At 49.8% G+C, this 15035-nt stretch overlaps 1 protein-coding gene across 2 annotated transcripts in view; it reads right to left on the bottom strand.

Annotated features, from left to right (window-relative positions):
• Nucleotides 1-2968, bottom strand: part of LOC123158312 (disease resistance protein RGA5) — a 6140-nt gene extending 3172 nt beyond the window's left edge. The window contains exons 1-4 of one of the 2 annotated variants that reach the window (XM_044576352.1): nt 2817-2968; nt 2613-2704; nt 1968-2058; nt 443-1836 (exon numbers count right to left, since the gene is read on the bottom strand). In XM_044576352.1, coding sequence (XP_044432287.1) covers nt 443-1767 — 1325 coding nt within the window. In that variant the 5' untranslated portion in view covers nt 1768-1836; nt 1968-2058; nt 2613-2704; nt 2817-2968. Of the gene's footprint in view, nt 1-442; nt 1837-1967; nt 2059-2612; nt 2705-2816 lie in introns of those variants that run through there. The other variant, XM_044576353.1, reaches the window with a different exon arrangement.
• Nucleotides 2969-15035: the final 12067 nt, after the last annotated feature.

Here is a 15035-nt window from a genome sequence, read left to right as displayed (position 1 = left end):
AAGAACATAACAGAAATGGAAAACAAAACAAGAAATTTGGTATACATCGGGCTGCTCCACACATTTTTGAAATATAAAAATAAAGACAAGGACTACGTGATGCATACCACTTATCTACAAGGAATTCAACGATTTCCTCTATGAGTAGTTTATCATCTTTAAGTGCATAAAAGTGCAACCAAAAGTGCATATAACCATTAAGGATATGCATTCATAAATATTAAAGAATGCAACCAAAAAGTGCATAAAAGTTTACATGACTAACAAAAATAAGCCGCATATGCAAAAAAGAAAGAAGTAAAATTTGCTTAAAAGGAAACAGAGTACAACATATATAAAAGTATAAAAAAAAGGAAATGAAGGTACGAAATTCAGTATACATCTGACTACTAGACACATTTCTGAAATATATCCAAAAAATCAAGCACTATGTGATGCATACCTCTTATCCACAAGGAATTCACTGATATCCTTGAGTAGATTTTCATCCTTTGTTGTGTTATGAATGTCTTTGAACTTCTCTTTGTCAAGGCCATAGAGTACGTCCTTGAAAATTTTCCTGATATCCGGGTTCTGACCCACATGGACAAAAGCCGCACAATCAAATTGGGCTTTGATCTTCTCAAAAACTGCTTTGGTGAGGGTTGTCTTGCCCAGCCCACCAACACCAACAATAGAGATTGTCTTCAACTGCTCCATAGAACTCCCTTCCTCAGAAATCAGTGTTTTGATAAGCTCATCCCTTGTGTGGTCAAGTCCAACAAGCTCCCCTTCATCTTTTTGCAGAGCTAACACACGAGGGTCAATGGTAGCACCATTGCTGGTGCTGCACATGTCAAGCTCGTACCTTTTACACAGGTCTGTTAACTTCTTTGCAAGATCTTGAGCTTTTTTTATGGCATTACGTAATTCATGAAGTGCTTTGATCTTAGCAAATAATTTGGTGGTCTTCTTGAGGAACTTCTTGACTCGATCACTCATGTTTGCTGGCTTGCTGCTTGAACCCTCATCCACATGCACCATGAAGTTGTCAATAGCTTCTTCCATGTCGCAAGAGAGTTCTTTCACCTTGCCAGCCCAAATTCGGATTGGCACCTCGAGCTGGTCCGGCCGCACCTCGCCAACCTTGCAAAGTACAGCGTGCATCATCTCCAGCTCATTTTGGAGCGATTGTACGCCTTTCTTTACTCGCTTCTCTAGGTTGTATTCTCCGACAAGCAGCTCGCCGAGCTTACGGATGACGGGGCCCATCGCCCCAGCAGCGACCTCCATATCTCGACCAGTTATATGGTAGGGCTCAATGGTAGCACAGTCGGTAGTGCTACACATGTCAAGCTTGTACGTTTTACGCATGTCCGCCAACTCCTTAGCAAGATCTTGAGCTTCATTGATGGCATCACAGATTTGATGAAGTGCTTTGTCCTTTCCAAACAGTTCGGTGGTCTTCTTGAGGAACTTATTGACTCGACTCCTCATGTCCGTTGGCTTGCTGCCTGAACCCTCACCCACACGCGCCAGGAAGTCGTCAACAGCGTCTTCCATGTCGCAAGATAGATCTCTCACCTTGCCAGCCCAAATCCGAACCGGCTCCTGGAGCTGATCCGGCGGCACCTTGCCAACCTCACGAAGTACGGCGTGCATCATCTCCAGTTCTGTACGAAGTGATTGTACACCTTTCCTTACTCGCTTCTCCAGGTTGTATTCTCCGGCGAGCAGCTCACCGAGCTTACGGAGGACAGGGCTCAACGCCCCAGCAGCGGCCTCCATATCTCGACTTTTTTTTGTCTTTGCTCTCTGATCTACAGACGGCTATAGCATTGTCTTTGGCTTGAAATTCTGCAATGCAAACATGATGGTTTTCAAAACACAGAATGAGGAACACCTGAACCTGATTGGTTGGTGAAAATGACTGTAAACATAGCGCATATGCATTGCTTCTTTCCAAAGCAGAAGCAGAAGATGGGTACCTTGATAGCAGCTCCATCAAATCCAATTTGCAGAGTCCTCCGCAAAATCAGCCCAAGATGAACTACTGGAGAATAGATTATAGATCCAGTTCTGCACAAAATAAATTCATGTCAGAATCAGCAAAAACCAAACTAACTGTTTTCAGAAAACTACCGGATGAGCAAAAGCTGGACATTTGTGTTTCGTGAAAGTAACAGCTCCCAGTACTAATTTGTTTGGAAAAGCATGATCTGATTTTTGTTTGGAAAAACTAGACATACTAATTGTTTTCAGATACTAATTTGTTTGGAAAAGTATGATCTGATTTTGTTTGGAAAAGCTGGACAGAGTGAAAAGAAAAAATGCAGCATCCCACAGAACATGGATAGATACTAGGCTCTGACCACTGACCCATTTTTCTCTTTGCTTTATTTTATCTTATTCCTTTTTCTTTTTCGTAATGTACATTTTTCAACACTTTTACTGTAATATAATTATACAGTAAAAAATAGCAACAAGAGATTAAGGAGGGGAGAAACAGATCGAGCAAGAGATGACCCTCCCCTTGCTCTGGATCTACACACACGGCCGTGGTGGGAGCACAAATCGGTTTCGGGATGAGCAAAAGCAGAAGTTGTGGCGGACGGCACAAAAGAAAGCATCACCTGGATTGGGTCAATCGAGAGCAGGAGCTGAAGAAGAGCGTACCAAACTCCCCACCTCTGCTGAGCTGGGCATACGTTGAACGGATCCAACTCTGCAACATCAAAACCACGAAGAATTGAGAAAAGAAGGGAGCTGGGCGCTAACTAGATCCAAGGAAATGTATGGAAGAGAGGAGGAGGGGTAGGAGACGAGCAGCAGAGTACCTTGGGCCGTTCGGCGCTGTCGCCGTCGCAGATTGGGAGGAGACCACCGTAGTATCTTTCCTCGGAGAACCAGAGACAAAGGAAAGAAGCAGAGACCACTCTAGTCTGTAGTCGCCGCAGAGAGCGAGCAAAAAAAAAAAAAGAAAAGAAGCAGACACGAAGTAGTGGAAAGTGGAATCTATTCGTGGACCCGGAACGACTTGCAGTCGTCTTGTGCTCCTTCTTTTCATTTTATTTTATTTTATTTTATTTTTCAACAAAAAGTGAGACTTGGGGTTGGAGACAAAACCACATACTCCAAACTTAATAATGTCCTGAAACTATATGCACAAAATTTGTAGAAGGGGCATACGTGAAACATTATGAAAAATAAATAAAGAAAAAACAAAAGATACTTCTGCTTCGGCATACCCTGCCCCTTAAACACATCGACAGCAACTATCTGTTCGTATTCTTTCGTAATTAAGAGTATAATGATCATTTTCTAAAAAGTAGGCGCGCCAACCTCGCTCGTACGTGTCGTGTGTATCTACCATGCATACACCCACTTGGTTGTACGTAGTGTACGCGTTGGTGGCGTGCGGACGACTGTGTTGAGGTAAGCCAGTCAAACATGTCGCCTGACCGCAACGGTTCCCCACAGGCGACTCGGTGTCTACCACACGCATCGCCTGCGCTACCATTAACTGCGGCATTACGCCAGCCATCGGCGCCAACCTACCACCCCTCCCCCGATTTTTTGACGAAACAGACCACCTGCTCACTGAAATTGCTAAAAAAGACCCCCTCTGAGACAAATTAACAAAAAAGACCCCCTCGGCCGTGACGGCAGGCGCGGCAGGTGACATGTGGCACCTGCCGCCATGGCCACTGCAGGCGGCAAGTGCGGAATAACCGGATCAGCGACGTGCAACGGAACGGGCTGGGCAGGTGGGCCCAGCCACCTGGGCGCGAGGCGCGGCGGTAGGCCCTGCCACCACTGCGAAATTCGGTGGTGGAAGGAAGGCGGGTGGAAGGAGGCGAGGCGCGGCGGTAGGCCCTGCCGCCACTGCGACGGTGAAGAGGGATGGAAGGAAGGCGGGTGGACGTCGATTTCGCTTCCACAGACGCACCCGCCACCACCGAATCCTAGCCCTAGGCCTCCACCTCCACGGCCATGTGGCGCAACGACGGCGGGGCCGGTAGCAGCTGGCAACGCAGCGCAACCTCGTCTGGAGGATGGCCGCTCAACGTCACCATCTAGCAGGCGTAGGAGGTCACCCGTTTCGGCGCCGTCGCCGTCAGACACGTGTCTGTCATGGTGCTGGAACCTTAGCGTCAATGGTCTTCCGGTGGCGCGTGTCCCCACTACCATGCGTCAATGCTCGACCCAAGATCGTGTGGACCGGCTTCGATAGTTTGACGGACGACCATACAAGCCGTGACGTGACAACGCGGATGGGTTGCACGCCTTCTGGGATGGGGGCAACTTCCAACAGGTGCTCGATGCGCACCGAGAGTAGGCCGTGAGGTACTCCCAGTGCTGCACCCCTTGACATGAGGCATTCTCCACATCAAATCGGAGTCGTATTGAAGCTCCGGGCCGCTTGGTTGCCTCCGCACCCCCAAGCCTGAGCCTGAGCCTGAGGTACCGTCCATGTTGGCGGCGTACAATGTCCCAAAGAACCCGGTGGCTCACTGGGGTTCCTGCAGGCCATACGCGAATCAACGACGACATCAGGCTGGGTTTCGCTGTGCCTGGAGGAACTGCTGGGGCTCAAAGGTGCCATAGGCGAGTCAATGGCCCCCAACGACGACTTCGACTGGTCTGACGATGAGTAGATTAGGGAGTAGTATGTTTATATTCAAATGTCGTTCAAATCCTTGTAAAAATGCTAAAATTTGAATGAAAGTAAAAAAAACGAATGGTAGTTAGGGGTGGGATTCGATTTATTTGTTGTAGCCGGTTCGGTTTATTTGATTTCTCAAAAAGAAAAGTGAATGATAGATTAGGGCGTCGTGCCCTTCATGAAGGCACCGGCGTAGAGCTCATGGTACGTTGGTGCTTAGACTCGTCTCTTCACGGTGCTTGTCCACGGCTGAGAGCTTAATCATTTTCATAGTCATGCTTATTGTCCTTTTTTCCCCTTGGAGTTGTATGAAGTGGTGTGTCTCAACTGAAACACCTTTGTATCTTGTCTCGTGTATATGTGGCTTCGTGTTATATGGATCGTTTGTATGGTGGTCGTTGCTTTATATATAAAACGAGACAATAGCTTTTTTTCTAAGCGAGTTTATGGTCCAAAATTCCGACGAGTATACTTTGCAAATTATTCCTCCTCTTTTCTTCGTTCTCAACCGATTCCCTTTTCGCTATTTGCTGGAACAGCTGCCGTACACAAGCTTTTGATGAAGACGCGCAGCTGGTGGCGACGCCCGGCGAGCGTGGATAGCGTCGGCCAGTCGGCGGCCTGTAGGCAGGTGCCGCACGAGGAGGGCCGCGCCGGTTGAAGCCGTTCGATTTCCTCCGCGCCCCTCTACTCTCTATCTCGTGTACAGGCGGCTTGGTGTGACTGTGTGAGACCACGCATTCGCTAAATCACAAAATCTATTATTTTTACATTGTTGATCGACTATGGATTATGTAATGTTGTCCTGCTTAATGAACTCTGACTGACTGTGATTAGCTTATTATCGTGTTCATGTAATGTTGACCTAGTTAATCAATGTAGACTGACCGTGATTCAGTGATTGCTGGGTTTATTAGAGTGGAGGCTCATCCCGCTAGACCCTTCCCCCGCGCCGCCCCATTAAGGGCGACACGGGGGGATCTCGCGCCGCCGCCGCTAGGCTTCCCCGCGTCCCCTCCATTCCTTGCCGCTGCCAGAGGCTGGTATCGGGCAGGCCTTGGACGCAGCCAAGGAAGGTGGCGGCGGGGAGCTTCTCGCGCTCAGGCAGGCGCCTGGATCGGATCCGCCCGTGCGGCGATCCGGGGTAAGCCCATGGATTGGACCTGGCTGTTCTGTCTGATCCTTCCGGCTGTTCGGGACATCGGCGGTTGGGCTCGCCCGGAGATGCCTGATCTGGATCGGGACGCCTTGTAGCCTTCGTCCCCTTCTAGGTGTGCTTCTCCGTACGAATCTGGGTCGCAAGACTTGCCGATCCTCGATGCGGACGGAGCTGGAGGTGAGGATTCAGATCGGGAGAAATCCCTAGTCGACCTTTCGGCGGCGGCGACGACGCTCGAGGGCGCCGCTTTCTTCTCCATGGAGACGCTCGTCAGATCTTCTTCTACTTCCACCGCGTCATTTGTCTCCCGGGTCAAAGCCCTAACTGCGGTGGGTGGCGACGGCGCCTTCGGCGTTGTTACCTTCTTGAAGGCGCCGCTTTGGGAGCTGTGTGACTATGGACACCGTTGGGTGGGCGTTGGCGGCGATCTGGATTAGGAGGTGGAGTGGTCTTTCACCATACGCATCGACGCCGACGGATCTCGGCAGCGTGGCGCAGTGGAGTCCCGGCGTCCGATGCGGGTTGGTGGACTCGCGCAGGAGGACGACGCTGTCTGGCTTCGTGGTGGCGTCGATGGCAAAGTGGCCTGGCAAGGTTGGTGCATCAGTTCTGCTCTGAGGATGGATAGATGGAAGATGGAGGTGACCGCCCTTGCAACGTGCGGTGCTCACTGGGAGTGTGTCGGACCGGTGTGTGACCTAGTCTAGGTAGTGGCTTGGATGGGGCATCCGGCTTTAGATGTTAGGTTTTGATGCGATGTCTGTTTGGTATTAGGCCCGGACATTCGGCACACCTTCATCAAGGGGATAGGAGTAGCAACAGGCGTTGCCAAGATGGTGGCTTCAGGCTTATTGATGTATCACCTTGTATGGTCTTTGTGAATAATTAATAAAATGGATGCATGCATCGTCCAGATGCAGAGACTCCACATCGTCGATGCGTCACATGGAACGCCACTCCACCGGTGAAACCGTCCACTGGTACCTCAAGCCAATGCACACCTTCAAGAATGACGCCCCCACAAGAGGGAACGGCGTCTGAGTGCCGCTATCATCTGATCGACTGATCAAGGGTTTCCCCCGGAGGTAGCGAAAGGAGACGGGAACTTCACCTCGATGATGCTTCCAAGAAGAAACCACCAAGGGTGTCACCATCACCGGCTCCGGCCATCGGCCGTAGATAAGGTTTTCACCTGGATCTTGTCCCACGAGCATCCATCCGACATCATGCACATCGGCTAGACCACCTTCAAAGCCCAGAAGCTGGCCTCCCAGATCTGGCGGCCACCAGTAGCATCATTGCCACCATGGGAGCCCTGGCACACCGGCCACTGCATGCGTGTGCCAACATTGGAGTTGGAGGGAGGGCTGCCACCCACCTCGCCAAACCGTGAGAGCCGCCGGGAAGGATCTTGCACATTCTTGTCACCGTCACTAATCCGATCTAATCCGGAGCCAAAGCCAACAGATCGCAGGCAGAGTTCCGCCTTGGCTAGGGACATCACCACGCCAGGACACCACGGGTCCCCTGAGCTTCACCCGCCGCCACTTTCCAGGGCCATCACCGCAGGATCTGGCCAACCCGGACCTGCACGGCACCCTCTCCACGCCGCCGTCGCCGGCCCGCCACCAGGCAGCCATGCCGCTGGCCGGAGCATGCCGTCACGCTGCCATGGATCAGATCGTGGCCGTGCCGTCACACGCGAGGAGGTCCCGCCCCACCCCCTCCTATGTGAGAACCCCCACCACCGTTGTCAGCCGCCGGGCTTAGCCTAGCGGCGTCCTCCTCCGGCTGCGGCGGAGGAGGAGAGAAGGAGGTGGTGCGTGGTTGTTAGCTAATAATCTAGCGTGACAAGTAGTCAGAGTTGCTACGGCAATGTAGTTTTTTTTCCAGTTAGCTGGTTATTTGGTTCAGTTAGAGATAGAGCCCGAGGACGCAGTCTGTGCGATCCTGAGGCCGTAGTTCACGGGGAGCGCACGCCCCTGATCGTGGGATGGCATGATCCAGTAGAGGGGGTCGCCCTCGATATGTTTTCCTCGTTCATCAGAGAATAAAGAGAACAGAAAACGCAGCAGTTCAGTGTGCTGCACAAAAATTCAGTCTCCTGTAGTTTCTTCGCCATAGACAGAGCTTCAGGTTTCAGAGACAACAATTGGCACCAGAGACAGGTTGAGAGATGGTGAACGACGACAAGTCCAAGTCGCCGCAGACCTCGGGCGGCACACCACGAGCGCAGATCACCAACGGCGATGAGCAGTCGGGGTCGATCGTGCAGACTCGGGTAGTGCGCGAGGGTGGCGGTGGGTCACCGTGGCCGATGCTCACCCGTACCAACTACGGGGCTGGGCCCTCCTGATGCAGGTGAAGCTCGAGGGGCGGCACCTGTGGGAGGCGATCATGACCGGCACGGCAGTGCGCAGCGACGACAGGCTCGCCATGGAGGAGATTCCGTGCGGGGTGCCGCCTAAGATGGTGGCGACTCTTGCGGCCAAGAGCACGGCAAAGGAGGCCCGGGAGGCCCTCAAGACCATGCACCTTGGCGTGGCGCGTGTGCGAGAGGCCAAGGCGGCGACTCTCAGCAAGCAGTACATCGTCATGACGTTCAACGATGGCGAGTGCATCGGCGACTTCGCCATGCGACTGACAGGTATGGTGAACCAGCTCAGTCTTCTTGGAGAGACGATTCTGGAGAAGAAGGTCGTCCGCAAGTTTCTCTCTGTCATGCCTCGGCAGTTCTCCCAGATCACGCTCTCTATTGAGACGCTTGTCGATCTCGACATGCTCTCGATGGAGGAGCTCGTCGGGCGGCTCAAGGCGGCGGAGGAGCGCTACGGCCTGGACTCCGTGAACACCAGCGGCGGCCAACTCCTCATGACGGAGTAGTGGAACGCACGCCTTAAGCGCCACGAGAACGACGGATCCGGAGGCAGTGGCTCTGGGTCAGGACGCGGGGGTGGACGCCGAGGACGAGGCCGCGGACGCGGCGGTGGGTGCTGCACCGGCAGCCACGCGAAGCCCACTGATCAGTGCCGCCACTGCAGAAAGTATGGGCACTGGGCGCGCGAGTGCTGAACGCGCATCCGCGAGGAGGCGAACCTCGTCGAGCAGGGTGGGCACGCCGCGGACGGGCACGACGATGACCCGACGCTCCTGATGGCTGTGATCGCCACGGATCCACCACAAACTGTGGGGGAGCACTTCATGCTCAACGAGGAGTGCGCAGAGGTGAACCTAGGCGCAGACGAGGAACTGTGCGACGGCCGGTGGTTCCTGGACATCGGCACGTCCAACCACATGGCCGGCGACCGCACGGCATTCGCGGAGCTAGACGAGGCCGTCACTGGGAGCGTCAGGTTCGTAGATGGATCAGGCATGGCCATCCGCGGTCGCGACACGATCACGTTCACCGTGCGCAGCGACGATCAGCGCGCTCTGACGGACGTCTACTTCATCCCGTGTCTGAAATCCAGCATCATCAGCCTCGGGCAACTGGATGAGCACGGCTGCACCGTCAAGATGCAAGGTGGCCTCCCGACTCTGCACGATCGCCATCAACACGAGCTGGCCCAGGTACGCCAGAACGGCAAGCGCCTTTATGTGGTTCGCCTAGACATCTCACACCCTGTTTGTCTGGCGGCAAGGCGTGGAGGTGGCACGCAAGGTTCGGCCACCAACACTTTGACGCCCTCCGGCGCATGGGGCGCGCAGACATGGTGCGCGGGATGCCTCTCGTGGAGCACACCGAGGAGTTGTGCGACGAGTGCTTGGTGCGGAAGCAGCGGCGTGCGCCGTTCCCCTCACAGGCGCACTACCGAGCGAAGTGTTGGGGAACATAGTAATTTCAAAAAATTTCCTACGCACACGCAAGATCATGGTGATGGCATAGCAACGAGAGGGGAGAGTGTATGTCCACTTACCCTCGTAGACCGTAAGCGGAAGCGTTATCACAACGCGGTTGATGTAGTCGTACGTCTTCACGATCCGACCGATCCAAGCACCGAACGTACGGGGCCTCCGAGTTCAGCACACGTTCAGCTCGATGACGATCTCCGGCCTCCGATCCAGCCGAGCTCCGGAGATGAGTTCCGTCAGCACGACGGTGTGGTGACGATGTTGATGCTCTACCGGCGCAGGGCTTCGCCTAAGCTTCGCGATGATATGACCGAGGTGGAATATGGTGGAGGGGGGCACCGCACACGGCTAAGGAACGATCCGTAGATCAACTTGTGTGTCTATGGGGTGCCCCCCGCCCCCGTATATAAAGGAGCCAGGGGGAGGAGGCCGCCGGCCTAAGGGGGCGCGCCAAGGGGGGAGTCCTACTCCCACCGGGAGTAGGACTCCTCTTTTCCAAGTTGGAGTAGGAGAGAAGGAGGAAAGAGGGGTGGAGGGGAAGGAAAGGGGGGGCGCCGCCCCCCCTCCCTTGTCCTATTCGGACTAGGAGGGGGAGGGGCGCGCGGCCCCCTCCTTGATCCTTCCTCTTCTCCCTCTTGGCCCATGTAGGCCCATTAACCTCCCGGGGGGGTTCCGGTAACCTCCTGGTACTCCGGTAAAATGCCGATTTCACCCGGAACCATTCCGATGTCCAAATATAGGCTTCCAATATATCAATCTTTATGTCTCGACCATTCCGAGACTCCTCGTCATGTCCGTGATCACATCCGGGACTCCGAACAAACTTCGGTACATCAAAACTTATAAACTCATAATAAAACTGTCATCGAAACGTTAAGCGTGCGGACCCTACGGGTTCGAGAACTATGTAGACATGACCTAGAACCATTCTCGGTCAATAACCAATAGAGGGACCTGGATGCCCATATTGGTTCCTACATATTCTACGAAGATCTTTATCGGTCAAACCGCATAACAACATACTTTGTTCCCTTTGTCATCGGTATGTTACTTGCCCGAGATTTGATCGTCGGTATCCAATACCTAGTTCAATCTTGTTACCGGCAAGTCTCTTTACTCGTTCCGTAACACGTCATCTCATAACTAACTCATTAGTTACATGCTTGCAAGGCTTAGGTGATGAGTATTACCGAGAGGGCCCAGAGATACCTCTCCGACAATCGGAGTGACAAATTCTAATCTCGAATTATGCCAACTCAACATGTACCTTCGGCAACATCTGTAGAGCACCTTTATAATCACCCAGTTACGTTGTGACGTTTGGTAGCACACAAAGTGTTCTTCCGGTAAATGGGAGTTGCACGATCTCATAGTTGCAGGAACTTTGTACAAGTCATGAAGAAAGCAATAGCAGTATACTAAACGATCAAGTGCTAGGCTAACAGAATGGGTCATGTCAATCACATCATTCTCCTTATGATGTGATCCCACTAATCAAATGACAACACATGTCTATGGTCAGGAAACATAACCATCTTTGATTAATGAGCTAGTCAAGTAGAGGCATACTAGTGACTTTAGTTTTGTCTATGTATTCACACATGTATCATGTTTCCGGTTAATACAATTCTAGCATGAATAATAAACATTTATCATGATATGAGGAAATAAATAATAACTTTATTATTGCCTCTAGGGCATATTTCCTTCAGTCTCCCACTTGCACTAGAGTCAATAATCTAGATTACATAGTAATGATTCTAACACCCATGGAGTCTTGGTGCTGATCATGTTTTGCTCGTGAGAGAGGCTTAGTCAACGGGTTTGCAACATTTAGATCCGTATGTATCTTGCAAATCTCTATGTCTCCCACTTGGACTTGGCCCCGAATGGAATTGAAGCGTCTCTTGATGTGCTTGGTCCTCTTGTGAAATCTGGATTCCTTTGCCAAAGCAATTGCACCAGTATTGTCACAGAAGATCTTCATTGGTCCCGATGCACTAGGTATGACACCTAGATCGGAAATGAACTCCTTCGTCCAGACTCCTTCATTTGCTGCTTCAGAAGCAGCTATGTATTCCGCTTCACATGTAGATCCCGCCACGACGCTTTGTTTAGAACTGCACCAACTTACAGCTCCACCGTTTAATATAAACACGTATCCAGTTTGCGATTTAGAATCGTCCGGATCAGTGTCAAAGCTTGCATCGACGTAACCATTTACGACTAGCTCTTTGTCACCTCCATATACGAGAAACATATCCTTAGTCCTTTTCAGGTATTTCAGGATGTTCTTGACCGCTGTCCAGTGATCCACTCCTGGATTACTTTGGTACCTTCCTGCCAAGCTTATTGCTAAGCATACGTCAAGTCTGGTACACAGCATTGCATACATGATAGAGCCTATGGCTGAAGCATAGGGAACATTTTTCATTTTCTCTCTATCTTCTGCTGTGGTCGGGCATTGAGTTTGACTCAACTTCACACCTTGTAGCACAGGCAAGAATCCTTTCTTTGCCTGATCCATTTTGAACTTTTTCAAAATCTTGTCAAGGTATGTGCTTTGTGAAAGTCCTATTAAGCGTCTTGATCTATCTCTATAGATCTTGATGCCCAATATGTAAGCAGCTTCACCGAGGTCTTTCATTGAAAAACTTTTATTCAAGTATCCCTTTATGCTATCCAGAAATTCTATATCATTTCCAATTAATAATATGTCATCAACATATAAAACTAGAAATGCTACAGAGCTCCCACTCACTTTCTTGTAAATACAGGCTTCTCCAAAAGTCTGTATAAAACCATATGCTTTGATCACACTATCAAAGCGTTTATTCCAACTCCGAGATGCTTGCACCAGTCCATAAATGAAACGCTGGAGCTTGCACACTTTGTCAGCACCTTTTGGATCAACAAAACCTTCTGGCTGCATCATATACAACTCTTCTTCTAGAAATCCATTCAAGAATGCAGTCTTGACATCCATTTGCCAAATTTCATAATCATGAAATGCAGCAATAGCCAACATGATTCGGACAGACTTAAGCATCGCTACGGGTGAGAAAGTCTCATCGTAGTCAACTCCTTGAACTTGTCGAAAACCTTTCGCAACAAGTCGAGCTTTATAGACAGTAACATTACCATCAGCGTCAGTCTTCTTCTTAAAGATCCATTTATTCTCAATGGCTTGCCGATCATCGGGCAAGTCAACCAAAGTCCATACTTTGTTTTCATACATGGATCCCATCTCAGATTTCATGGCCTCTAGCCATTTTGCGGAATCTGGGCTCATCATCGCTTCCTCATAGTTCGTAGGTTCATCATGGTCAAGTAACATGACTTCCAGAATAGGATTACCGTACCACTCTGGTGCGGATCTTACTCTGGTAGACCTACGAGGTTCAGCAGAATCTTGATCTGAAGTTTCATGATCAACATTATTAGCTTCCTCACTAATTGGTGTAGTTGTCACGGGAACCGGTTCTCGTGATGAACTACCTTCAATAAGGGAGTAGATATAGTTATCTCATCAAGTTCTACTTTCCTCCCACTCACTTCTTTGGAGAGAAATTCCTTCTCTAGAAAGGATCCATTCTTAGCAACGAATGTCTTGCCTTCGGATCTGTGATAGAAGGTGTACCCAACAGTCTCTTTTGGGTATCCTATGAAGACACATTTCTCTGATTTGGGTTCGAGCTTATCTGGTTGAAGTTTCTTCACATAAGCATCGCAGCCCCAAACTTTAAGAAACGACAACTTTGGTTTCTTGCCAAACCATAGTTCATAAGGCGTCGTCTCAACAGATTTTGATGGTGCCCTATTTAACGTGAATGCGGCCGTCTCTAAAGCATAACCCCAAAACGATAGCGGTAAATCGGTAAGAGACATCATAGATCGCACCATATCGAGTAAAGTACGATTACGACGTTCGGACACACCATTTTGTTGTGGTGTTCCAGGTGGCGTGAGTTGCGAAACTATTCTGCATTGTTTCAAATGTAAACCAAACTCGTAACTCAAATATTCTCCTCCACAATCAGATCGTAGAAACTTTATTTTCTTGTTACGATGATTTTCTACTTCACTCTGAAATTCTTTGAACTTTTCAAATGTTTCAGACTTGTGTTTCATTAAGTAGATATACCCATATCTGCTCAAATCATCTGTGAAGGTGAGAAAATAACGATATCCTCCACGAGCCTCAACATTCATCGGACCACATACATCTGTATGTATGATTTCCAACAAATCTGTTGCTCTCTCCATATTTCCGGAGAACGGTGTTTTAGTCATCTTGCCCATGAGGCACGGTTCGTAAGTACCAAGTGATTCATAATCAAGTGATTCCAGAAGTCCATCAGTATGGAGTTTCTTCATGCGTTTTACACCGATATGACCTAAACGGCAGTGCCACAAATAAGTTGCACTATCATTATCAACTCTGCATCTTTTGGCTTCAACATTATGAATATGTGTATCACTACTATCGAGATTCAATAAAAATAGACCACTCTTCAAGGGCGCATGACCATAAAAGATATTACTCATATAAATAGAACAACCATTATTCTCTGATTTAAATGAATAACCGTCTCGCATCAAACAAGATCCAGATATAATGTTCATGCTCAACGCAGGCACCAAATAACAATTATTCAGGTCTAAAACTAATCCCGATGGTAGATGTAGAGGTAGCGTGCCGACCGCGATCACATCGACTTTGGAACCGTTTCCCACGCGCATCGTCACCTCGTCCTTGGCCAGTGCTCGCTTATTCCGTAGTCCCTGTTTCGAGTTGCAAATATTAGCAACAGAACCAGTATCAAATACCCAGGTGCTACTACGAGCTCTAGTTAGGTACACATCAATAACATGTATATCACATATACCTTTGTTCACTTTGCCATCCTTCTTATCCGCCAAATACTTGGGGCAGTTCCGCTTCCAGTGACCAGTCTGCTTGCAGTAGAAGCACTCAGTTTCAGGCTTAGGTCCAGACTTGGGTTTCTTCTCTTGAGCAGCAACTTGCTTGCCGTTCTTTTTGAAGTTCCCCTTCTTCTTTCCTTTGCCCTTCTTCTTGAAACTAGTGGTCTTGTTGACCATCAACACTTGATGCTCCTTCTTGATTTCTACCTCCGCGGCTTTCAGCATCGCGAAGAGCTCGGGAATAGTCTTGTTCATCCCTTGCATATTATAGTTCATCACGAAGCTCTTGTAGCTTGGTGGCAGTGATTGAAGAATTCTGTCAATGACACTATCATCAGGAAGATTAACTCCCAGTTGAATCAAGTGATTGTTATACCCAGACATTCTGAGTATATGTTCACTGACAGAACTATTCTCCTCCATTTTGCAGCTATAGAACTTATTGGAGACTTC

The sequence above is a fragment of the Triticum aestivum genome, chromosome 7B (assembly GCF_018294505.1).
Source record: "Triticum aestivum cultivar Chinese Spring chromosome 7B, IWGSC CS RefSeq v2.1, whole genome shotgun sequence".
Classification (NCBI taxonomy): Eukaryota; Viridiplantae; Streptophyta; class Magnoliopsida; order Poales; family Poaceae; genus Triticum; species Triticum aestivum.
Note: the sequence above shows the minus strand (reverse complement) of the source record. Positions and strands in the feature narration are given on the sequence as shown.